Source organism: Macrotis lagotis, chromosome 1 (genome assembly GCF_037893015.1).
Source record: "Macrotis lagotis isolate mMagLag1 chromosome 1, bilby.v1.9.chrom.fasta, whole genome shotgun sequence".
In the NCBI taxonomy this organism is placed as follows: Eukaryota; Metazoa; Chordata; class Mammalia; order Peramelemorphia; family Peramelidae; genus Macrotis; species Macrotis lagotis.
Window position 1 is genome coordinate 32,755,797 of NC_133658.1, and position 27,176 is coordinate 32,782,972.

The following is a 27,176-nucleotide window of genomic DNA, read 5'->3' on the forward strand; positions in this document are numbered from 1 at the left end:
CAGTTTCCCCATCTGTAAAACGAAAGGGTTGGACTAAAGGTGTATGATATCCTTTCCAGTTCTAGTCCTGGAGTCTTCTTATTCTGTTTTAAAAATAAATACCAGATGACTTGGTAGGAGAGCTCAGAAGTAGAAGGAATTAAGAAAGGCTTCAAGAGGATGTCTGGTCCTTTGAGTCCAAAGCAAACAATGCCAACCTTCTCTGGGTCTCCTGTTTCCTCATCCCTCCATGTCCTGGGACTCAGAAATATCTTACCAAGAGTATTTTTCTGTATTAGCCACATTCTCTCTTTTCCTATCCTAAATCCAAGGCAGACATTTGGAAGACAAATGGGGTGAATCTATTGCCCCAAACAAAGCAGAAAAAACTCAATAGTCACTCTCATGACCCTTGACTTCATTCTATTCTAAGGAAAGTATCAGAATGAACCTCAAGATAGAAAGTCTTCATGTAAGACAATAATTGGAAGAACCTCTCTAAAAGACTCCAAACAAATATGCAAAAGACATGTGGGTTCTGGTTCCCACCCACTTAGGGGAAGGCAGTCATATCTCAAGCTTCTCCAGTTCTCTGAGGGGTTATAGGTTATCAGAGTTAGCTTTGAACCCAGATCTTCCTGATTTCTTTCTTGGTCAGCTGTCCAAGTACCATACCACCCTGTTTCTTTTAAGACCACTCATTCTACCCAGAAGATCTGGTCATGAGTAGAATGCCCTCGCGATCCATCATTGAGCCTGTGCTAACATTTTTTTCGTGAATGTGTAACATTTATTAAATATTTAGTAGGTGCAAAGCACTGAACTAAAGAACTGGAGAGATATAACTAGAAATGTCATATACTCCTTGTTCTGAAGGAACTTACATTATGAGAGGAGGAAATGACACATATATAGAAGGTTTCAATTTTAAGTCAGATGGAAAGATTGAGGGTTCTTTAGTATCTAACATTTCTAACAGAGACATGGATAAAGGCATAGCTAGCAAGTTCATCAAATTTGCAGATAACACAAAGTTTGGGGGAGAAGACCAAGAGACTAGATAAGAGTCAGGAACTAAAAAGAGAAAACGACTGGAATACTTGGCTAAACTGAAATTGTATTAGACATCAATATAAAACTCTTCTACTTTGTACAGATTTGCAAATACGAGATAAATCAGACATGACTGAAAAATGACTGTACAACAACAAACCTTCCAGTTAAAGGTTCTGTTCAGTGTATACAAAATAGCTCTTGCTCTTGAAGCATTTCTGTCCTATCAGGTGAGGCAACATGAATGGACATAAAAATATGAAAAACAGCTACAAAATTACTGGGGTTGGCCACCAGTAGCCAGGGATGACTCCGTGGGAAACATGGTAAGCCAAATTATGAAATAAATTATTCTTAGAAAGGAAGGTAAGGAAATTGTTGATTTTCAGGGCTGGGGTATATATATTCCCATGGGTGGATGGGAAGAAACAGCAATGGGGCCACTTTGACTAGACTATCAACAGGTGTAGAAGGGAAGTAAATTATAATAATAAGGAAGAAGAACACCAGGTAATAGTTAATCTGAAAAAAAAAATGGGAGTTAAAGGGTTTCAGGAAGGTAAAAAGCTCTGAGTTTGCTTAGTACAAAAGAACCATGAGGACCTTCAAGCATAATCTGAAGCTTGGCTATGACAAATAACTCAGTCAAACTGAGTCAGATTATATTCATTGCATAACCTCATAGAATATTCTTTTTCTGCTAATGCTAAAAACATCTAATTCTATTAATTGTCAAATGTCTTCTACATGTCTCATTTTGCTCCAAAATCAGAGATAGCTAGGTGGCTCAGTGAATACAGAAGTGGACTTAAAGTGAGGTAGACTTCTGTTCTAAACTATTTGCTTTTCAATTTCTTCATCTGTGTTATGGAAATGTTAGTAGCCCTTACCTCCCAGGATTGTGTCAGAATCAGAGATAATAATTGTAAAGAGCTTAGCACAGTGGCTGCATTAAATCTCAGCTATTATTATGACCATCATTGTTGCTATTATTATTATTACCACCACTACTACAACTAGATTATTTATAGAATGGAGTCTGGTACTCAAATTAGAATGAAACTAAGTATATGATGAGCATTTCCTCTGTAAAATAGGGTAGGGAGAGGGTGGCAAGCTACAGATCACTAAGGTTTTTTTCAGACTCAAAATCCTAAGCTTTAAAATTATTTCTGTGGAAGTCATTAATCTGCTCTTGTGTCTCAGTTTCAGTAACTGAAGGGTTTCAGGTTCATGGGCCTTGTGGACATTCATTATTGGAATGAGTTGTAGAAATACAGAATGTTTAGCTCAGAAAAGAAAAAAACTCAGAGAGGCCCATGATCAATCTCTCTACATATCTGACAAGCTATCATACTGCTATGTCTCCAGAAGAAAAAGATTAGCAGCAATGGGCAAAAGTTGCAGAGGCAGATTTATTTTGATATCAGGAAAAACTTCTAACAATCAGTTATCCAAAAGCAAAATGAGATAAATTTACAGTGGGTTGGGTTCCCCTTCCTTGGAGGTTTTCACACAAAGATTGAATATCTAGGAATTCTCTTGAAATACTGCTTGGATGAGATGGCAGCTGAGGTCTCTTCTGTGATGATTGAACAGTCCAAGGACAATTTCCAGGAAATAATAATCAATTTATTAATTAAGTTAGCTAATAATCAATAAATCGGCAGCCAATAGTTTCAGTAACCAAAGACAAAACTATGGAGACACTGAATGCTTCAAATTTATTTGGAAAAATGATGCCTTTGACAGGTGAAAATCAATCCTGATTGGTGAACAATTAATGAGAAGGTGGGCTAAAAGTGGGGTTTGAGCATGAGATTCACTCACTTCCAGCCTTCTGGACACAGGAATCCATCTCCCCCCAGACCATATTGGTCAGTTTTCTCCTTCACTGGGCTCTGGACCCCCTTTCTGGAGGAGAAAGGGAGACTAAGACTTAACACGGCAACCCTCTCACTTAAATCCAATTCACCTGCTTGTCATAACGTAACGCTGATGTCATGGTGGTCTTCAAGAAGGAAGACAAATCATCATCATCATGAGTTAGATCACCCTAAACACCAATGAAAGGGTGCAAGGACATGGGTTCATTCCCTCAGGACAAGAATTCACCTAGATTCTGTTTATACTTCTTACAGAAATAAGATCTTTTAGTTGGCCAGGTCCTGCCCAAGATTGAGACACACGTACTGCAAGGATTAGGGCAATCTTCTCTATCAGCCATAACCCTTCAGAGACAAGCTGGCTATCCTATAAGGACACTGAATGAGGAAATAAAAAGCCTGGATCTTACTTAATGATGAGTTAATAAAATAATAGAAAATAATCATTTATCTCATTTAACAACTCTAAACTCTGGGATTATGCCTCAATTGATCAATTTATTCATTCAACAAATATTAAGTATCTACCACATACAATACAGTGTACCAAGAGCTAAGGGAAAATAGTTGAGTAAGCCTTAACAATTTTACAATATACTAGAGGGAGAAGGCATGTACACAAATTTATAACACTAATTAGAATATAAGTACATAACAGGAGTATAAATTGCTACTCTCTCCCTTGATGATCTCCTCCATTCCCATGGTTTCAATTATCACCATTCTGAAGACTCTGAAATCCCTTAGCACTAAGAGATTCCACTGTTAATTAGATGTTTCCATCTGATTGTCCCATTGGCACTACAGATCTATCATCTCCAAAATGTAAGTCATCTCTTTTTCTCCACATCTCATATCATTAACTCTTATTTAGGTTTCTGATAATAAAATCCACCAGTAAAATCTCAAAGGCATTGTAAGGAATTCCAAAAGATTCACGTGTCCATATAATTTATACGGTTTTAGATAGCCTACATCCACCTCCAGCCTGGAATAGTGAGAAGAGAAGAGGGAAGAGATAAACAGGATGAACTCTAAGCCCCTTCAAGCCCTCGAGCTATGGTCCTTTGTTCCCAGTGGCTAGGGAAGTTACTTAACCTCTCCAAACTTCAATTTCCTCATTTGTAAAATGAAAGGGTTGAATTAGAGCAATGGCAATCAAACCCTGGATGGGTAGATAGGTGACACAGTGGATAGAATGACTGGGCCTGAAATCAGGAAGATTTATGTTCATGAGTTCAAATATGACTTCAAACACTAGTTGCATGACCTGGGCAAGTCACTTTCACTCCATATGCCACAGTTTCTTCATCAGTAAAGTAATCTAGAGAAGGAAATGGCAAATCATTTCAGTATCTTTTCCAAGAAAACCCCAAATAAGGTTATGAAGAGTCATATATATATATAAGGAAACATCTAAAACAAATAGAAACAGAGAACACTAAACCATAGAAAAATGTTCCCGTGGGAGACATTTTAACTAAGAAAACTACATGTAAGCAATATTGATGTTCTATTATATTTTTACTTTGCTAAAAATTTCCAAACTACGTTTTAATCTGATTCAGTTGCATAGCAAAGGGAAGATTAATTTGACACTTCTACATTAGAGGATTTCTTAGGTCTCTTCCAGGTCTGCATCTATAAAGACCCTGTCAATTTAACAAGAATGTAACAAGTACCATGAGATGAGTGTACGAACATCCGACCTTCCTCAGCTAGGGTTCCTGCTCAGGAGTGCCAACCCTGGTGTCTGTGAAGATCAAGTCAGATTTGGAGCAGTCAAGGTTCGAGGGCTGACATTTAAATGTAGTGGCTGCTAGACTAGATCCCTGGCAAAGCTGATTGTTCGGGGTCTTCCTGGAGGGTCTGGCATCACCCAATGGAGCTATCAAACACTGTTCTCCAACCCTTTGTTAATGGTTGATATACTTAAAGCAACTTTGGTCAGTCAGCTGAGTGAACCTTCAGTTATAGGCCTTGATCAATGAAACAGTGGGTAGGATAGTGGAGTAGGCTGGAGTATTGGATAGGGGGAAATGCCTAGTGTTATTTCTGTTCACAAACCATCAGTAACTCCCTAGGGACTCCAAGATAAATTATCCACGACCTGGACCCAAGTTATACTTCCAGACTTTGCTTCATATTGCTGTCACTCTATATTCTAACCCAATTGGATTACTAGTTTCCCATTTTACTTGTAGATAAAACCAGGCTTCCTGTTTTTATTTTTAGCTGCATCCCAATACATAGGATATAACAGGTATTAAATAAAATGTCTGTTGTTCTCAATCTTTTCCCATCTCCTGCCTTATTTCTGCAGGAAGCATAGGTAAACATTTCTGCATAGTTACATAGTTTATATCCCAGGCCTAAAATGCACTCATCTCTATTTAAATTCTTCTCCTTAAAGGATTTCTCCTTCAAATCCACCTCCTCCACCTTCCCTGAATCATGACTCCTACCACCAAGCCCTAGATGAAAGCCTTCTCATGCCTGGCTCCTAAGAGTCCTTTGGCTTTCTCTTTCCTTTGGTCCTTTTACCTTCCTCTGGGTTCATGTATTTTTGTGCCTACTGTTCCCATTGCTTTGTAACTCCTGGAGGACAAGGTCTATAATTATCCATCTCCATATCCTGAACTCTTAGCACAGAGCCTTGAGAAAGGTTTGTTGAAATGATTAGATCAGGTAAGAGTGAAATCCATAGAGACAGCATTAAAATTGGGTTTTTCAATTCAATTCAGTAAAAATGTATTAAGTGTTTACGGAGGAAAATAAAAATCCTGAGTTTCTAGGTAATTAAGGATCAATTTATTAATTAGACTGATAATCAATATATTGACTACTAGAAGTCAGTCTCTCTCTCTCTCTCTCTCTCTCTCTCTCTCTCTCTCTCTCTCTCTCTCTGTAATCAAAGACGAAAACATAAAGATTGCTGAATATATGGTGCAATAGATAGATACCAGTCCTGAAGTCAGGAGGATCTGAATTCAAATTTAGACAGATATTTGACATTGACCCTAACAAGCCACTTAACCTTGACTTCCTATCATCCAAGGCCATCTCCAGTCATCCTGATTCAAATCTGGCCACTGGGTCCATATGGTTCTGGAGGAGAAAGTGATTTGATGACTCAGGATAGCACACCCCCCCATCCAATTCACACACTTGTCAAAGCAGCACCCCCCTGAAGTCGGTCTTTGCAACAAAGGACAAACAACAAAACAGCAACAAAAATACCATTATAAAAGGGGGTGCCCCTAACAAGTCAAAATCAACCCTGATTGGTGAGTAACTGAAGAGGAGGCGGACTTTCAAATGAGGAAGTGCTAAGAACTGCTTGACCAAGATTCCAACAATCTGGACAAAGGAATCCATACCTTCCCAGACCACTCTGGTCGGCTTTCTCCTTCTTGATCTCCTTTACCCTAAACTCCAGTGGGAGAGTACAAGGATAGGGGCTCAGTGCTCTGGGACTGGAATTCCTCTAGATTAGCTTCTGTTGAAACTCTAAATAGAAGCAAGGTTTCCCAGTTGAGTGGGGTCCTGCCCAAGATGGAGGAGTGTTCCAGGATGATTTGGTCCATCTCTTCTATCAAGACTGGCTGATAGACAGGGGCTGGTCCCTGAATGAGGGAATAAAGGGGAAAAGTCTGAACCTTAACTTAAATAATTGGTTATTAACATAATAGAAAAATATTTCTCTCAAGGCATTGGGTTAGGGATTCAAAAAGGGGGGCAAAAATCAGTTCCTGGCCTTAAGCTTACAATTTAATGGGGGGGGGGGGGGACAACATGAAAACAAATATGTACAATCCAAGCTACATACAGGAATAATAGGGAAAAAAAACAACAGAGGGAAGGCACCAGAATAAAGAGGGTTTGGGAAAAGCTTCCTGTAAGGTGAGATTTTTGGCTGGGCCTTTAAGGAAGCCAGGGAGGGCAGCAGATAGAGCTGAGGAGGGAGAGTTCCAGCCATAGGAGAGCCAGAGAGAATGCTCAGAGTATCATTGGCGGACTAACCAGGAGGCCTGATTGGAAAGGCAGGAGGGACCCAGGCTAAGAAGGGTTTTGAATGACAAATGAGCACTTTTTTTTTTCAAAAGCCATTCAGATTTATTGAGGGGCAGGATCAGATCAAATTTTAGGAAAATCATTTTATCGGCTGCATGGAGAATGGATGGCAGTGGGAAGCGATCTGAGGCAGGTAGACCCACCAGTGGGCTTGTGTAGTAGTCCAGTCTGTATCAGAGTGGTTGCACTATCAGGAGAGAAAGGGGTGTATTGGAAAGAGGCTGCAGAGGTAAAGTCAACAGATCTTGACAACAGATTGGATATGGGGATGGGGGATGAGAAAAGGGGAGCACAAGATGGATCCTAGGTGGGGGAACCTGAGGGATCTTCCTCTGGAAGGTTCAGGGAAACTGCTTTGGCCTAAATGAATTTAAAATGTCTAGGGGACATCCAGTTCAAGATAACTAACAGGCAACTGGAAATGAGATTGGAGATAAGGAGAGCAATTTGGAAGAGGAAAGATAGATTTAAGAACCATCAACATAGAAGTGGTAATTAAATCCATGGGAGCAGGTGAGATCACCAAGGTAAGTATTATAGAAGGAAGAGGAAAGAAGTCCCAGACCTCAAGGACACCTATAGTAGAGGGAGTGATCTAGGTGAGGATCCAGCAAAGGAGACAGAAGCACAGGCAGGGAAGTAGAAGAACCAGGAGAAATTTGGTATCCCAAAAACCTAGTGAAAAGAGTATTAAGGAACAGTGTCAAAGGCTACAGAGAGGTAAAAAAGAATGAGGACAGAGAAAAGACACTGGATTTGACAACTAAGATCATTGACATCTTTAGAAAGAACAGTGTTGGTGGAATGAGGACATCAGAAGTCAGACTGGAAGGAGCTAGGAGAGAAGGCAAAGATGAGGGATTTGGAGGAGTGGGAATTTCAGACTTGGAGGAAAAAAATTAATCAATCAATAAAATAAATAAATAAACCCCATGAGGGGCAGCTAGGTGGTACAGTGAGTAGAGCACTGGCCCTGGAATCAGAAGGACCTGATTTCAAACCCAGTCTCAGATACTTCATAATTCCCTAGCTGTATGACCTTGGGCAGGTCATTTAACCCCATAGCCTTAAATAATTTTTTTAAAAAACACACATGAGCAAAGGCAGAACATCTAAGACAGAAAGAAATACAGTTTGGCTGAAGTCTAGAATATATGTGAGATAAGGTCATTAGGTTGGTAAAGGAAAGATTGAAAGACCTTGAACCTTCTGATTGGCATATAGATGAGGGGTAGGGGATCTTTTTTGTTCTGTTAAGGGCTATTTGGATATTTATAACATCATGGACCTGATTAGTGAAATATATAATTAATTCATCCCCCCCCAAAAGTTCCGAGATTTACTGAATTTTGAGTCATGCCTGTGGTTGTCATGGCAGTGCCAACAGACATCCCCCCTCTGCTATAGACAGTGGAGAGGTATTTAATGCTTTCAAGTAAAAAGAAGTAGGGGAAAGATTATTTTAGACAAAATAACCTGAAAATGATGTATATTATCAATAGGAGAGAGACTAAACCAAGAAATTTATAAAATTCACCATTGCAACAGTCCAAGTGAGTAGAAACAGAATCAGAAGGAAATGGAAGGAAAATGGGAGGAATGGGAAATTAGCTCTAAATTGTGTTGAATTTCCTTCACAATAATACTAATAAATCTGTTTAAAATATATTGTTTAGCACCTAAGATATAATCAGTTGTTTAATTACTGTTTGTCAATATTTTTCCAACTATTTGGCATCTATATTGCTTTCCAATATCTTAGTACCCAACTGCAGACCTTTGAGGCTCATATATGACTTCTTTCCCTTAGTTCTTTCCTCTACACTATCTCTTCCATTCCTTCTCAGTTGCTCCTGTTGTAACTGTTAAGGTATTATCTTCATTAAGCCAAGTGCATGCATCTTCTGACTTTGAAAGAACCTATTGGAACCCTAATACATCCCTAAGAGAAGGTATTTTCTATTCTGAAGTTACTTAAATTTGATTATCTTTTTAAAGAGTAAAAAAAAAAGCTCACAGATCATTCTAAAACTGCTAGAATGAATAATCATTTGGAGGGAGAACTATAGCCCCTTAGGCTCATAAAAACTTGGGTAACTAAAACAGATGGATGCCTGATCTTTTTTAAAAGGTTTTCGGTGATAGTCTTCACAACTGTCTTCTGTAAATCAGAATTATCAGTCTGATGGTCAAGCTTTTGAATTAATGGGAATCAATTCTACTTTAATATAAATACATTTATTCTAGTTCAGTTTTCCAAAAACACAGCCACTCACTCAACATTTATTAAATGCCTATTATGGGGGGCATCTAGGTGGCTCAGTGGATAGAGCGCCAGCCCTGGAGTTAGGAGGACCCGAGTTCAAATTTGGATCAGATACGTAATAATTTCCTAGCTGTGTGACTTTGGTCAAGTCACTTAATCCCATTGCCTTAAATAAATTTTAAAAATTTTATTTAAAAAATATAGATACAATTATTTTTTTTAAATGCTTAATATAGGTTGGACACTATGCAATATAAAGGCAGAAAATTAAACAATCCCAATTCTTATTGTGGCAACATCATGGAAATATTCTCAATACATATATATATATATGTGTGTGTGTGTGTATGTGTATATATACACACACACACATATATATTCAAGGTAGTTGAGTTTTGTTTTTGCTTTTGTTGTTGTGTGAGGAACCCCGATTTCAACCATATGGGGAACTCATGTAGTCCAAATTACTACTGGGGTAACCTTAGGCAGATAACCCTTTTTTGGTGCCCCAGAAAATAAAGGAGTTAGGTACTGATGAGCATCTGGCTCTATTTCTAGGATTCTATGAAAGTTTAGCTGAGATGGACATTTAATTCAGGGAAGAGCGAACTGATTTTGTGTGTCTATTACTCAAATATTTTGATTTTTCTCAGCCTTTTAATTTCCATTTATAAGAAAGGCAATCCAAAGTTTCATCAGGTCTCTTGCTGGAGATGGTATTACTCATTTACAACTGTTGGCGTTTCATCAACTCCCACAGTAAAACAGAATTTGCCAGCATGAACTTAGTAATAATTTGTAAGAAATATACTCCAAGTGTATGTTTTCGGCATTTTTTCTAACTGCAGTCAGTTTTGACATTATTAATATCATATAACACAGCGCAACACCATCTGGCTAAGGTTAAAGAGAGAAAGTTGAAATACTATAAGCATCAAAGTTAGTAGATCTTCCAAATTACATACACAGCTGGAATATACATTTTCCTTTAGAAAAAGCATAGCCTCTGATTTGGAAATAAAACTGAAATAATAATAATAATAATAATACAGCATGGGGTGGGTGGGGGGTCTTTCAAGGTGCTCTGGGCAAATGTAGCAGTGGTTCCCCATGAAACCCTCATCTCCATTGGATACAAATAAGCTCCCAAAGAACCTTTACTTACAACTCCATGGGGTGTGAGAAACAAGTCGGGATCTGTTCCGACCATCACCACAGATAGGACCCAACTGGGCTCCGTCAATCAATAAAGCATATGCTAATTAGATGTTTGCGAGCCAGGCCTCAAGGAGCTTACATTCTGTTGAGAGAAACTATTGTCACCTGTTGCATCATTGTGCCTGAAAAAGGAACTTGGCTGACTAGCTCAGAAGTCAACCGTCCCATAAGTGGGAATTGTGGAGGGCGAGGCCAAGTTTAGTCTGCTGCCCTAAAGACCCAACTAAATCCTTAGTAATACTACAGGAGAATTTTGGGTTGTAGGAAAGGCAGCTGGAGGGAAGGATCCAGAAATTTGCAGTAGTGACAATGGTAATAAAAGATGTATTTTTTACACTCCAATGGTACAAATTTCCCTTTTTTTTTTTTTAAAGGTTTTTGCAAGGCAATGGAGTTAAGTGGCTTGCCCAAAGCCACACGGCCAGGTAATTATTGTGTCTGAGGCCGGATTTGAACCCAGGTACTCCTGACTCCAGGGCCGGTGCTCTATCCACTGTGCCACCTAGCCGCCCCTCAAATTTCCCTTAAGACCAAACACTGTCCAATTTTATTAATTAAAACCTATTTCTTGAATTCTCAGGGCTTGATACAGGGCTGGTAAACAGGAAGGGCTTAATAAATGCTTATTGATGAACATACAATAGAAAAGGTAGTATCAGACAACAGCTAATAGCTAAAAATGGTGCTTATTTATCACCCTCATTTTACAGGTGAGAAAATGGAGGTGATCAAGGTTAAATGACTCACCAAGGTTCATGCAGATAATGTGTGTTAAGAATTTGAACTCATGGGGTGGCTAGGTGGCACAGTGGATAGAGCACCGGCCCTGGAGTCAGGAGTACCTGGGTTCAAATCCGGCCTCAGACACTTAATAATTACCTGGCCGTGTGGCCTTGGGCAAGCTGCTTAACCCCCACTGCCTCACAAAAACCTAAAAATAAAAAAAATTTGAACTCAAGGCTTCCCAACTCCAGGTTCATTATCATCTAACTGCCAGTAACACAGTCCAAGTGCTGTCTTGGACATATACCAGTCTTGGAACACTAGGGAAGCCCTTGGATCTTCCAGTGCCCCAGGAAACCCTCCAAGGTTAGAACAGAAAAACTCAGGGACCTCAACAGGACCAAGACTTCTTATATTGGGGGCACAGTGAATAGAGTACAGGTCCTGGAGTCAAGAGGACCTGAGTTCGAATCTGACCTCAGACACTTAATAATTATCTAGCTGTGTGACCTTGGGTAAGTCACTTAACCCCATTGCCATAAAAAAATAAATTTTATAAAGACTTCCTATGTGGAAGAAAGGCAAACAAAACAGAGTAAACCTAAGTTTGAGAAAAAAGAAGGAATGTCCAAAGAGAAGGGTTTCCCCTCTGTGAGCACCTTCTCCGCTCCCTCCCACTTGGCAGCTCCCTTTGGTGACATTGGCCCCTCACTAGAAGGCCAGTTCCTGGAGGGCAGGGACTCCTTCTATTTGATTACAAGTGTATCACCAATTCTTGACCCAGGGACTGGCCCAGAACAAACCCATAAGATGTGCCCAAGAACTTTGAAGCAAGTCACACTTCAGTCTCAAAATAATCCTAAGACAGTAAGAACAAAGGAGCGTTATTTTTTCATCATACAATCCTATCAATTGTGAATTCTATTCAAAGTCACCCCATCTGGAATTTTCTTGGCAAAGATACAAGAGTACTTTGCCATTTCCTTCTCCAGCTCATTTGGCAGATGAGGAAACAGAGGCAAACAGGGTGAAGTGACATGCCCAGGGTCTTCCTGACTGTACCACATAAGAATCCACATAATTCTTATCTCATTTTAAGTAAGGTTCAGAACCTTGTCTTAACAACAAAGTGCAGACTTGAGTCCGACACCAAAGACTGATATTCTTGAGACTCTCAAGAGCCACTTTCCTGATCTTTGCAGGTCTTCAGCACTGCGGGCCAGTCTTCCCTGGGACTGTGGAAGCTGCTGGGAGTATCTACAGTCTCCACACGGCGACCAAGGTGCATTCTTCCCAGAATTCCTGCGTCCTGCGCCTCCCAACTTGCCATGTTCCATAATCACCTGCTCAGTTTTGCACATGAGAAGCTGGCTAGTTGTTGACCTTACTGAAGCTCCCTTACTTGGCAAGGAAAAGAAGGACGGACTGGAGACAAAAGCTTCCTCTCTCTCCTGCTGTCTCTGCAGTCTGGTCAGGTGTCCTCAACCCCAAATGTGGGCAGTAGTAAGCTTAGGGGCTGAGGAAATCTGGAAGCGGGAGAAGGAAGCGCATGAAACGTTGTCAGAAATGCCCCCCCCAATTTCCGAGGATAAGAGTTGAAGGGGGGGTAGCTGCAAACCAGTGTAGGAGATGCAGAAGTAAATTGTGCCATGAGTCGCTTTTCATTCACCTGAAAGATTTATTCTTAAAATGTAGATCATTCTTAAAAATGTTTTTAAATTCTCCTTCCCCCTTCCCTGGCCATCTGTCCACCAATGAACTCCAGAACTCAATTTTCAAATCAAATAAAGATTTATTATTTGACATGATGTACAATTAGGAAATACACCTGAAAGGAGGTCATCCCATCATCTCATAGAGCTTCCTGCTGCACTAGAAGGTCGGCATTGGACAGACGCTTCACGGACAACAGCTACTCGGATGCTGGGGCTGCAGGCTCACATTTCTAGAGAGATTCATTCCAAGGCTTTTTTCTCTCTCTTTTTCATAACATTTTCCTCTTCTCAAACTCCTTCAAAGACAGAAAGAATGGGGAGGGAAGAGAAAAGAGAACCAAATGACTCTCGAGGTCAATAGAATTTGGAAACCTCTCACCACCTCTCACTGAAAGGATTGGAGGCCCTTCTGAGCCCAAATCCAGCTTCTGCCCTGCCCCATCTTGTGTCAGTATCCACCCCCCCCAGGACCCCCTGTGAGATGACGAACCTGCCTGCGCCCCCACATCTGCGCTGGCAGAAATGGGCAGCGATTACTCCTCTTGAATGAGGGAATGGAACCAGGTGAGCGGAGCATGTTGGAGACGATTGCTAAAGAGAAACTCTAAATGGAGGTTTGAAGAAAAGTCCTCAAAGGGAGCTCTGAGACTGTTTTTGGAGGGTGTCAATGACAAGAGAACATTAGGGAAATCCCAAGGCTTCTGCTGCCATCTGCTGGAACGACGCAGCCCTGCAGGCTCCATCACACTCTTCCCGCTCCAAGGTCTCTTTGTTCCCTCCTCTCTTCTTCCCAGTCCAACCGTGTGTGCGCACATATGTGTGTGTGTGTGTGTGTGTGTGTGTGTCTCCCCCCCCTTCCTTCCTTTCAATAACCCTGTTTCTCCGAAGCTCTCTAGTCCCTCTTATACAGGATGACAGCCAATATTACAGGTGGGTGACAATACAAGAGGATAATAGGAAAAATAAGGAACTCATCAACTCACCCAAAGAAAAGGCCAAGAAAGAAAGAATGAAGCTAATATTAAAACTGTTTTTGCTTGTTTTTTCCCCCCCTGGCTTGCCCTGACCACAGAGAAAAACCTGTGATAATTTGGTTCCGTTAATTCACTGATCATTTATTAAGCATTTATTAAGCTGTTTAATAAGACCCTGAGGACACAGTCTGTGGCTGTTCTCAGGATAGTCTAAAATCCTCTCCTCCCCAGAGCAGAGCACCAAGGGAAGCAAGAGAGGCAGCCCCAACAGCAGTCTGAATAGACTCCCTAGTGAGTCAAGCTGCTCTGAATCTTTTCACTTTCATAGCTAAAAAGCAGAGGGTTGAAAAAACCCAAGAAAGAAATCAAAACACTGGCATTAAATACAGATGGTAAATTATACTAACAGAAATGATGATGATGATGATGATTGATGATGATGATGATGATGATGATGGTGATGATGACCAAGCCCTTCTAGTGTCAATACTTAACTCCATGTTAAATTCAAACACAAAGGACAAGAATCTATGGCCATTAGACCATTACTCCAGGGCTCGTCTCCACTGTTTTTCCCTTAAATGATAAAAAAAGGCCCTTCTTTTGACAAAAGGCATCCATCTCTTCCCAAGACAGTGCTTAAAACCCCAAAAGAAATGGGACATCAAGAGCCCCACAGTGGGAAAAGAGGCTCCCTGAGATCAGCAATAAACCTCTTGTTCCTGGGCTGCAGGGACTGGCCTGGCTTTCCAGTTGGAGGCACCAAGTTGAAATCCTGAATAAGGTCCTTCCAGACTGAATCTGTGCCTTCCTCCATAAAAGTAAAAATAAACCAAAAAACAAACAAACAAAAAAAAATAACCCTGAACAGTCAGTCATCTACAGACCCTACACGTAGTGAGGAAACGGTGGGGCTCTCCTGACTCAGGAGTAATATCTTGCAACCATATGTACAAACAGGCAATCTCAAAATTGTAGGGTTTTTTTCACAAGATTTTTACCCAGAAAATACCCAGTTATTTCTGGTCATGCTCAATTAGAACCTGAATGGAATTACTCAACCTCAATAAACTCGTGCTTGAATGGAAGAAAAAAGATTAAGATCCAGGAGAAAAAACTCTGGTTTTCAAAGGCCAAAGGTGGGCCATGCTGCTGAAGGCCAGTAATCCCCAACAGCCAGCACTCACTTTGTACATGGTGCTGCCCAGCTGGGCAGGGGACATACTGACGACCACTCCTGCGCTCTGCAGAGCCGAAATCTTCTCCTTCGCTCCACCTTTCCCCCCAGCAATGATGGCCCCAGCATGACCCATTCTCCTTCCTGGAGGAGCAGTTAAGCCAGCAATGAAGGACACTACAGGCTTGGCTTTTGGACCCTGTGGAGAGAGAAAAATGCTAGTTTTAACAAAGAAGAGATGAAAAAGTCAATCAAACCTGAGACTCTGACCCAAGATATAGAAGTTCAGACTGCCAAAGGCCCTCCCTCGGTCAGCGGTGAAAACCAACAGCAAGTATTAAGTCAAGACCAAAATAACAGAGTTCTTCTTGGAGATCACTGACCTCTTCTAAAGAAGCTCAGGAAAACAGCCTTGAGCAAGTTCTAAGCTGCTCCAGGCACACAGCCAGTCTATCATTACTGATTTTGTTTAAATCACATACTTTCCTGACCCTTCCTTCATATCACAACCACTAACCATGGAGACTCCTCAAGGCTCTGTCCTTCTAGACTCTCACCTGATGATTTCATTAACCAATGTGAGTTCATCATCTCTATGCAGAAGCTTCTCAGAGTCAGAGATGGGCCTGAGTCTCCTGAGCTCTTGAACTGGATCTCCAGTAGGCCACTCATAGGAAATACTATCTTTTCCCCCAAAATCCTTCTTCACTCTTAAGAATTACTGTTGAGGGCGCCACCTTCCAGGTTCCCAAACACCTTGGTTCATAGTTTGAGCATCCTCCTCAAATCTCCACCTGCTTGCCACCCACTATCTCATCATTCAATCTCATCACTCACTCATGGAGCTAAGCCCTGCTTTAAGCCTTTTTTACCTAGACCACTGGAAGAGTCCTTGTAATTGGGCTTCTTGTCTCCATCCTCCTCCTCTCTAATCTACACTCCACCTAACCTGCACAAAAGATTCCCTCAGGTGGGGGCCTCTGATTCCTCTCTGCTCAACAAGCTGTTCAGGATCAAATAAAAAGCTCTCTAACATGAAGAGCTCTTCACAACCTGACCCTTTCCTACCTTTCCAGTCTTCTTGCTCTTTCCTGGCCTCCACTCTCCAGTCCATTAATATGGTTCACCCACTGTTCCCTTACAAAACACCCCATCTTTGTCCCTCAAAGAAGGAACACTCTCCCTCCTCTCCTTGACTGCTAAACTTGACTGGTTTCCTTCCAGATTCTAATCCCACCTCCTGAAGGGGCCAAACTGCCCCTCCACTAGTCCTTAACTGCTGTCCTTTATCTTCTAAGATCACTTTCTGTTGTCTCTGTATGTATTCTGTACAGTACCTAGTTATTCACAGCAGTGATGTCAAACTCAAAGAGGAACAGTTCCCTCCAGCATCATACTGACTTAGAAAACTTATGTTTTATTGTATTTTTTTTGTTAAGGATTTCCCAATTATATTTTAATGTAGTTTGAGCTCTACTTGAGAGTATTGCAACTGCCAGAGGGTCATAAGTGTGACACCTCTTATTTGTCTCCCCTTTGGTCTAGAACATATACTATAGGAAAAAGAGAGGTAAATGAAATGAAAAAAGTGATTTAGGAAAATGACTATGGCGGTGTATAGGAGGAGAGAGGTTACACTGAAGGTAAGAAGACTAATTGAAAATTTATTCCAATAAGTCTTTACCTTCTAAGTACCCATAATTTCCTTAAGTCAATCTGTAAATTAGCTTCTATCTCTCTCTCTACTTGCCTTAATCAAAAGGTCACTAATGACCAAATAATTGGCAAATACAATTTTTTCTCTACTCCCTTTGATCTCTGCTCAGCACTTGACCCTAACTTGCCTGCTGTATTGATACACTATGCTGGTTCACCTCCTCAGCATGCCTCTTTCCCCCCTTTCCCATTCTTCTATTCTTCACAGCAAAACCCACTACCCAAGAAGTTGTGGGAGGATTGCCTTTGTCTTCACAAGGGATCCCAAGAGAAGTACTAGAGGGGAAAAACAACAACCACTCAAGCCATTATACTTCAAGGATCAGGGCATGTCTCACTCTTCTCAGTATTTTGCTTGAACAGAACATGAATTCTCTTTAAAAAATTAAAGCACAAAAGACAGCAGCTCAGATAGACTGGAATACAGCTCTAATGTGATTCAAGTTTCAGAGATGATTAAAAAAAGCAAGGATGAGAGTCAGGTCTCGGAACACTGTAATAGAGTCAAATACACCCCCTTTCCCAAAGAGGATTATGAAAGCAGTTTTTATGAGAAATAAAACTTTTTATAACCTGTCTGAGCTCGAGGCATACCAATAATCTTCAATTCCCCAGCAGTCTTTTATTAATCTATTTGAATTCCATATTTCATATTTATGCTGTTGAAAAAGCAGGTGGTAGAGTGGGGAAAGCCCTGAATTGGAGACTGGAGGAGCAGGGCTTGAATGAGCAGCTCTCATCTTCCTTGCCCCATGGCCCTGACCAGGGTTCTGAACCTCTCATTTTCCCCCTTTACCTAAATCTATACCTGTCAAATATAGCCAAATATTGGGCCTGACCAGAAGGCTTCTAAAGGTCCTTCTGGTTCTAAAACCCAGAACCCCATGAATTACTCTCATCAAACAGACATAATAGCATTTTCCAGTTTAAAGTCCACCCATGAAATGAGCCAAAGCACTCTTACTGAATTGTGCTGCTTCAAGTAGGCTGCTGCATTTTCTTCAGCATTGCCACCAATCTCACCGATCAGGATGATACCTTCTGTAGTTGGGTCTTTCAGGAAGACTTCAAGGCAGTCGATAAAATCTGTTCCATTAAAGGGATCACCGCCAATCCCTGAAAAGGAAAAGAATGGGAACATAAGCTGAGAAAATGGTAAGAAAGACCTAAAAGTAAGTAAGAACATGGTGTCAGAAGAGCCTTTCAACAGCTCTCCTGCCTGCTCTGTACTTTTTGCCTTGACCTAAAATTTATTTTAAAGGTCTTCTCATTTGAAGTTTTTAAAGAAAAAAACTCTAAAACACTGTAGTGGTTTCTGTTAATAGACCAGACAGAGGCTACTGACTGCACTTCCTTTGGGCTAAACAGAAGGACACACAGTCCTCTCTCCTCCTCGTTTTAAAAAGACTGAGTTCAATGTGACAGTCTCTAGGCCCTTCTCTGGGTTTTCTCTCAATCTTAAATCCCTTTGCATTTTGTCCCTCCTCTCCTAAAAATGACTGTTAAGGAAAACCAAAAACAAACCCAACCACTAAAAAAAGAAGATATCTATTTTAAATAAAATATGTGCTAATGGTCTGAGTCCCTATTGAGTCAGGGGGTCAAGGAAGGTGTGTATTGTTTGGTTATTCACATTTAAATCTCATTTAATGGAGTCAAAATAACTGTCAGATAATCGATCACCACACAAAGGCAGCTTGGGCATCACTGGATGTGGGGAGTCTTTGTCGCCTGGGAGCACAGGGCTGGCTGCAGGACATATGCTCACCTGACAGAGGCATCCTCAAAATGAAAGCTAGAGCCTTTGACCCCAAGCACAGCTGGTTCAGCTCTTTACAATCTGTCCTTTTTCTGACAGGAGTGAAACACAAGTCAGAGGCAGAAGCCCTGGGTTTGAATCTGACTGGCCAGGCTGGTTTTGACAGGACCCCCACACCTTTTCTCAGCTTCAGTTTCCCATCCGAAAAAAAGGCAATACAAAATGCAGGGACAAGCTAGCTCATCCCTCTGTAGACCTCAAGGAGCTATAGAATTACGTGAGTCTTGTAATTGTTCCTGTGGCTCGGGGTGGAGGATGGCACACAAGTTTTAAGGAGAATTTCAAAGAGAAATCTACTGTGTTCAGTGGCTAACATTTTAATTACAACCCAAACCAGATAATGCAAAATCGGACATTCAAAAGGATCAGTTACAAACCTTACAAATAAACCAAGAAAGTAACTCTCGAAAAAAAGAAATTGAAGAAAAATTCAGCAAATACAATCAGTCTCGTCTCTGTTAACACCCAGAGGTCAAACTCTGTGAGCATTTGTGGGATCTCAAGGGACTCTCCCTACAAAGGCCCAGGCTTAGCATCCACATGTCAGAGAAGAAGAGGACTCTGTCCAAAGCTAAAGACCAAACAAGGCTGTAGCTGTCACCCAGATCTGACTCTAAGATCAAACTGTTCCTCAAGGCCTTCTGTGCCAATGACTTTCTAGAAGTCATCAAAGAAACAGGAGTACCTTGGACTGAGACTCTTAAATGAAAATACACAATTACTACCTAACCAAGGGCAAGACATTCCAACTCTTGGTTCAGTTTATCTGTAAAAGTGAGATCATGCTATCTGTGGTACTTAAGTCATTAGTTTGTAAAGTTCAAATAAAATAAGGAAAGTAAAACACTATATAAAGCATCAAATAATCATCCAACTCCATGGTGCCATAGGACATAGAATGCTGGGCCTGGAGTCAGGAAGATTCATTCCTGAGTTCAAATCCAGCCTCAGACACCTTCCAAGCTGTGTGACTCTGGGCAAGTCATTTAACCCTGTTTAAAAGCTGGAGAAGGAAATGGCAAACCACTGCAGTGTCTCCGCCAAGAAAAACCCAAATGGAAATGAGATGAGTTAGACATGACTGAACAACAATATAATTATTATATGCCTAAGTCATTAATTACTATTCAAATCAACTAACAGCACAATTTCAATGGAAATCTCCTCACCAATACACAATGACTGGCCCAGGCCAACTTGGGTTGTTTGATGAACTGCTTCATAGGTGAGGGTGCCAGATCTGGATACAATCCCTGAAAGGAAAAAGAATCCAGAAAAAAAAGTTAAGTGTCATCTCTTAAATAGAGCAACATCACTGTGAATTCACATACCCAGACGATGTGCTGTTGTTATAAATGTGACAATAAACCCAATACTACTTTTGAGGCAGGATGCTTTTTGTGTTCCAAGAAAAATACCTGTATTTTAAAAGTTGCTTCAAGTTCAGTAAGTGAGGTGAAGAAGAGAAGAATCTAAGTTTTTGAATTAGTGAGACAGACAGAGTTGGACAGGGAGGATAGTCCTGCTTGCAGGCACAATGGTCTATTTAGTTAGACATGCAAAACCCAGATCACTGCAGTCATTAGTGTGACTTCCTCCAAATCTCAGCTTGAAAATTTTGAAAAACCAACACATTGGTGAATGGCTTCTTTCTAGTCCTGCCCCATTCACATATTTTTTCTGGGTCACTCTTCAAAATAAAACCTTAAGAAGCAGCTAAGCAAGAGAAATCAAAGAAAAGAAATCAAGAAGGAAAGCTCCCTGTCCATCTTTTAGACACTGGGAGTTCAGAGTGTCTGACAGTAAAGGAGATTGGATGCCCTTTCCTTCCTCCCACATGAAGCAGAGAATGTGTTCTGTGCCAGTTTACAAAACAATTTAGAAGAGGAAATAAATAATGGGTAGATCCTTAAGGTCACTAGGGCATACAGGAAAAACCTCCACTGGTTGAGCATCCCAAGAAATATAAAAACTGAAAGTGGAATTCAAAATACAAAGACAAACATGGGGAGTAGATGATATGGACCAAATTCATTTATCCGTGCTTTGGGTTTTCGAATTTCTACTTTATGACATCTGGCATAATGAAAATGTCTCAGACACTTAGTACTTACTTAGCTGTGGACCTTGGGCAAGTCAATTAAATCCAAAAAGCAAACCCCCCCCCCAAAACCCCAGAATTTTGTAGGCTGAATTATGGCAAAAATGCAAAGCAAATTCTGGCAAGTCAAAGGCTCTCTGGGCCTCAGGTTGTCCATCTGAAAAACAAAGGGATAGGCCAAAAGGGTCTCCAAAAGCTCTTTCCTATGTCCCCCCTTCCTTTCTAGTCTGACTACCCCCAGTAGCTTCCTAACAACCCTCCTTATTGTCACTGGCTTCCCTTTTCAATCTATCTTTCATACTACTTCTAGTCTAATTTTGCTGATATCTTGGCATCTCACCCTTCTAATCAAAATCAGCGACTTTCCATCACTATCAACTACACAGGCAAGTCCAAACCCCTTTCCCCAATACTTGATGCCTGCACAATCCAAGATCACTAGGCCTTTGCAGCTTTGTCTTATATAAGTCTCTCCCTTCTAGGCAACCTGGATCATGACTTAGAATTTCCCACCTCCATGCCTTTGCTTACACTGCTCTCCTGGGCTTATATTTTTTTCTCTAATTTCTTCTTGTCTCTCCTATCCATCTGATAAAGCCCAGATAAAATAGCATCTTCTACTACCTGAAGCTAGACTAAATTGCTCTAGTCAAAAAAAAAGAAAAAGAAAAAACACAGAAAAAATAAGTCTTTCTTCTCTTAGGCATCACATAGCATTTTGTTTGGAACTCTAACACCCTCATCACTATTTAACACTAGTGCTCAGTCTACCCTCCATTCGGCCAGAGAGTATGTCCAGCACCTACCACAATCTACTCCACATGCAAGTAGGTACCATATTTTTCCATGTATAAAACACACCCTTTTTTGAAAAATCTGGGGTCTAAAAACTGGAAGCATATTATACACAGTGGTTTTACAGATTTTATGACTTGCATTTCTCGCTTTTTTTTGAGCTTGTTGTCTTTGCACTCATTACTTTATATTTGTTACCAGTATATTCGGTCATATTTTGTCACATTCCATCCAGAAATGGCTCAGAAAAGATTTTTGTCCAGTGCTGAATTCAAAGTTTAAAGTGATCCAGTTTGCCAAAGTGAATGGAAATCATGCTGCTGAGCATCACTTTGGTCCTCCTCTAACTGAGAAAACAAACCAAGACTGGCAATGGGAAGAAGAAACTCAACTGAAAATGCCCTGACAGAGGAAAACCATGAAAGGCAAGGCAGCCAAACGGCCTGAGTTAAGAGAGGGAATTGAAGAGATGGAATGAAGAGCAAAGGGCCATTGGAATTCCTGTGTCCACAAAGATGGTTCAGCAGGAGTCAAGATGGATTATTGATGAAAAAGAAGAGACGGATTTCAAAAAGAATACTATTGGTGCTTCAGGTTCATGAAAGGGAATGGACCAAGCATGTGTCCACACACCAGACTTGCCCAAAGGATGCCTAAGAGCTAGGAGCACAAGGTCCTTGAATTTCATGATGAATAAAACTTGAATTCAATGACTTTATATAAGACAACTGTTTTCAAATTTCAGGCCCCAAAATTAAGGTGCATCTTATACATGGAGAAATATGGTGTATAACAAAGATTTACTGAACAATAAGATGTAGCACGTAATGACTGAGCTGATGTACCATCACAGCAGATCTCTATTCTACTTGTCTAACCCCCAGAAGAAAAGAGAACACACTTCAGGATTAGTGGAGTCAAATACATGGGACACACACACACACACACACACAGAAATGGGCTAGGTTATAAAGGACTCTGAAGCCAACAGAGGGTTTTACTTTGGTCCTAGGGGTAAAAGGGTGTCTCTAGACATTATTGAGGAAGGAAGAGTGAGGGATCAGAACTGAATTTTAGGAAAATCACTTTAGCGGCTAAATGAGGAGAGACTGGAAGCAGGCAGACCCCACAACAGCTACTGCTATAGGCCAGGTGTGAGGTGATGACAGCCTATAATAAAGGGGTTGGCACTGTCATAGGAGAGCAGGAGGCATATTTGAGAAATGTTGCAAAGGTGAGATCAACAAGAAAGTGAGGAGTTCAGGATGACGCCTATTTTGAAAGCCTTAAGGGATAGTGATATCCTCCTTAGTAATGGGGAAGAGGAAAGGGGGAGGTGTACAGAGAGAGAGACAATGAGTTCTGTATAGGGCATATTTAATAAGTCTACTGGACAACCAGTTGAAGGGCAGTTGGGTTATGATACTGGAGATGACTAAGGTTTGAAGCAGGAAAGGGAGATTTGAGAACCATCAGCACAGAGGTAGTTAATAAATCCATGGAAGCCAATGAAACCACCAAGAGAAGTAATCTAGAGGGCCTAGGGGATGCCCCCACTTAGAAGGCATGATCCAGAAGAGAACCCAGCAAAGGAGACAGAGGAGAAGTCAGAGAGCTAAAAGAAGAACCAGGAAAGGGATGTCCTGAAAACCTAGAGCCTATCAAAAAGAAAGGAGATCAACAGGGTCAAAGGCTTTGGAGAAGTCCAGGAGTATGTGGACTGAGAAAAAGTCATTGGATCTGACAACAAAGGGATCATTAGTAACTTTGGAGAGAGCAGTTTCCATGGAATGATACAGTCAGAAGCCAGATTGAAAAGGGTGAAAAAGAGAGCAAGAGAAAGCGGGGGGCACCTCTCACAAATGACCTTTTCAAGAAATCTGGCCATAAAGACCAGAAGAGATAGTGGACAACAGTTAGTGACAATGGAAGGATCAAGTGAAGGACTGAGATGGAGGAGACCTGGGTAAGTTTGTAAGCAGGAGGAAATGAGCCAGTAGAGAGGGAGAGACCCGAAAATCAGAGAGAGCAAGGGGATGACAGGGAACCATCTGCTGGAAAAGATGATGGAATGGGATCACCTGAGCAGGTGGAGGGTTATCACACACACACACACACACCCCATAAATGAATCTGAAGGCTCCAACCCACCACTACTCTTGCACCCTCAGACGATTCTTCAGTGGCTCAGGGTTCCTTCCAGCTCTAAAATGTTAGGGAGCGATTTGATTTCCTCTAGGGACAGTCCACCCAGCATGAGTCTACATACAAATGTGCATTTAAAAATAACGTTTGCAAATAAAAGGTCACAGAAAACTAATACAATGATTTTATTCATTTAATGGACTTTTAGGGCTGATTCCTATTAGTTTGTTTAATGCTTTAAGCAAATTGCAAATTAAGAAGAACAGAAAATGAGAGTAATTGTGTACAGTAGTTTACTCTCCTGTTTTTCCTCAAGCTTAAACAGTAAAATCACATTAAAAAAAAAAAAAAGAAAAAAAGCCCGTAGTAATAAAACCCAAAAACTTGGCGGGGAAAGAAGTTAAATGCCTTCCAATCTGAAGGCAGTTTACTTCCTTCAACAATATTCCATTACTGATGTGTCACGCTATTATTTGTTGTCATCACCATAAACTCAGGATCCCCATTTCTCGCTACCATCATCGCATTCCAGCCAGATTAGTTTAGACACAGGGGCAAGAAGTTCATCCATCTCCTACTGCTAGGGACTGGGTTTTGGGACAAAAGAAGGAGGGGGCTAGGCTATGAAGGGCTTTGCATGTTGAACAGAGGATTTTACACATAATACGAGAGGAAACTGGGAGTCTCTCAAGTTTGGGGGAGGGGTGACATGAACAGACTTTTAAAGAAATTTGTTTTAGTGTCTGAATGGGATAGTTGTGGGAAGAGACTGGAGGTGAGCAGACCCCTCCTCCCCCCAACAGGTTTATGTTCTAGAGGGGTGGCAGCCGTGGAGGAGAAACGCTACAGAGGTGAGATCAAGAGACCTGAGCAACAACTTGGATCAGGACAGAGAAGTCAATGCGGCAACCAAGGGCATCCTCTAATGGCAAGGCAAGACTATAAGGAAGGCTTTCCTTGTCTTCCATCTTTATCCCTTTCCCTCAAGAAAATGAATGCGCCTCAGGTCCTTTAAAACCCTGGGAAAAAGTAATGGGGCCGAAAGGTATCATCACACAAAAGACAAAGATATAACTGCCCCTCTTACTTTTCCAATCTGAGGTGATGGCTAAGGGGGATGCCAAGAGATCTGAAAGCTAATTTTTCACCCAGCACAGCCTTCCTGGTGCTGCCACTCAAAGCAGACCAGACACCACTGCATAGAATATAGTGTATTGGGAAGAATACTGTTTTAACATCAAAAGACCTGGGTTCAAATCTCCTCTATCCTGAGAGGTCTTGGGCAAGTCTTTCCCTCCTCTCTGAACTTCAGCTGACTAAGCAGTAAAATAACAGAGATGAATTAGGTAACTGCCTAAGAAATCTTTGAACCTGTGATTACATTACATATCCAATGGGAACAGTGAAGATTTTAAAGAGATCAAATGAGTAGGTCTGTTGCTGACTCCTCTCCTAAAGGGGCCCAGTAAAATTCTAGAATACAGACTGATCATGCAAAGCACTGTTCTCATGCTCCACAAGGCTGGTGGCCTCCTCCAGGTGGATCCTCCCTGTCCCATGCCTGTCTGATGGTGAAGCTCTTCTTCAGGCCCTTCTATCAATGCCCCACAGACTGTGGGTCTTCATTAGAGCTTTCACTCTCACTGCATGAATACCAACAGAACCCCACGACCTACTCAGGGATATCAATTCTCATTGGTTGGTTTCCCCTAGCTGATAGAATTCCTTATTTATAGGTCATATATGATTCATGCCCATAATACACTCCCTTGAGATAAGCATAGATATAACTGATTTTCTAATTAATAACATTGAATAATTTGTACATCAGAAGATGTGAGCTTGCCAAAGGTGTTTGCCAGCATCATGGAGAATGTCCCTTCATCTTCTTCAATATACGAGGCCACCGTCCCTGACTCCCCTGGTCACTCTGCATGGTTCTGTACAGCGATCTCATAGGGGTGGTCATTAGTAAAAGGAGTTTTGTTTCCCAGAACTGTGAAGCAGGGGAGGTAGAGAAAACATTTCTCCTTGTGTCCTTTTTCATGAATAAGTGCTCCCATCCCCATGCTTTGAGGCAATTCATAAATTCTGCCAAGGCAAGGTATGTCACAGAGAGAAGGCTCCCCGGAGGCCATGTGAGCAGAGCAAGTCACTTAACCTCTCCATGTCTGGGAACCCTCCCAGATTCACAGTGATTGAGGCTATTGGCTCACCCAGAGATCCCTCTATGAAAGAAATCAGACTGAAAAATATAAAATAAAACCTATCCTACCATCATATAGATGTAGATGTGGCTAAATGTCTATTCCTTCAGACTAACTAAATAGTCTGCCCCCTCCACTTCTTTCTCTCGACTAACAAAGTCTCCTCAACACCCCTCTTTCCTCAGTTCCCTCCTACCTCTCAGGCTTCTTTGCTGGCTCTGACCTCAGCCCTCTTCTTTTCTCATCAGATCCTGTTGCCTCCGGGAAATTTCTAAAATGTGGTTAGTTGACTAATTTCAAAACAAAATCTTGATTCTTACCTAGAGAACTTAAGCAAGTGCCAGCAAAACCTCCCTAAGCGCTCTGAGAAGAAAGGGGAAAAGTGGAAAAATTTTAAATAAAAACTAGCAAGTGAAATACTGAACTTTCCACTTCTGGATCAATGACCCATTCTAGGAAAATCCAGAAATTCCTGTTATTGGCTAGTAATTGGATAATGAAATGAACAACCAAGAGAAAAGAAAACGAGGAAAAAAGCTCATGTCTCAAAAATGAATGAGGTATGATTGTTAAAATCATAACATTGATGCCCTGGTCCTACCAATAAAGAAGACCCACCCTCAGAATCAATGGCCCATACAAGCCACAAGGCTATCTTGACAATTCAGGGTTGCTATCACTTAATCAACCCAATAAAGAAGGAAAGGGGAGCTCTAAAAGTGTTTCTGTGGCTTTGTAGGAATCAACGTCAATTCAACAAACGTTTGCATGCAAGTGCTAGGATATAAAGACATATATTCAACAGTCCCTGCCTTCCAAGAGCTTCCTTTCTACTTTAAAGTCAAAGCCCCTCAGTGACAGTGGCCCCAAACTCAACCTTGCTCCGGAGACAGAAAACGGTGCACAGAGGGCCACCACCTACCCAAGCAAAGCAACAAGGAAAAGCAGAGCTTCCTGAGCCAGTCTCCAGCTCTAACCAGTGGTTTGGGTTCATCCTAGTACATAAACTAAAAGCCCATGAAGTCAAAAGCTGATCCTCAGACCCTTTTTTTAAGGTTTCTACAAGGTTAAGTGACTTGCCCAAGGCCACACGGCTAGGTAATTATTAAGTGTCTGAGACTACATTTGAACTCAGGTACTCCTGACTCCAGGGCCGGTGCCACCTAGCCGCCTCTCTCTTGGACCCTTTTAACTCTCCCTTAACAATGCAGAATGACTGGAGTATGAAGACTTTACATATCAGCTCAGGTTTTCAAATCATTTGACTGGGGCATGTGCTGTATTCAAGAGTTTTGTTGACTTTTTTTTTTTTGTTATAAGAAAGAGTT

At 41.2% G+C, this 27,176-nt stretch overlaps 1 protein-coding gene across 2 annotated transcripts in view; it reads right to left on the minus strand.

Moving 5' to 3' along the window:
* Positions 1-12,971: 12,971 nt before the first annotated feature.
* SUCLG1 (succinate-CoA ligase GDP/ADP-forming subunit alpha) overlaps positions 12,972-27,176 on the minus strand; it is a 37,762-nt gene continuing 23,557 nt past the window's right edge. For both annotated transcript variants that reach the window (XM_074196116.1, XM_074196120.1), the window contains exons 6-9: positions 19,770-19,853; positions 17,746-17,897; positions 15,076-15,264; positions 12,972-13,210 (exon numbers count right to left, since the gene is read on the minus strand). In XM_074196116.1, the coding sequence (XP_074052217.1) occupies positions 13,184-13,210; positions 15,076-15,264; positions 17,746-17,897; positions 19,770-19,853 (452 nt within the window). In that variant the 3' untranslated portion in view covers positions 12,972-13,183. The remainder of the gene's footprint in view (positions 13,211-15,075; positions 15,265-17,745; positions 17,898-19,769; positions 19,854-27,176) is intronic.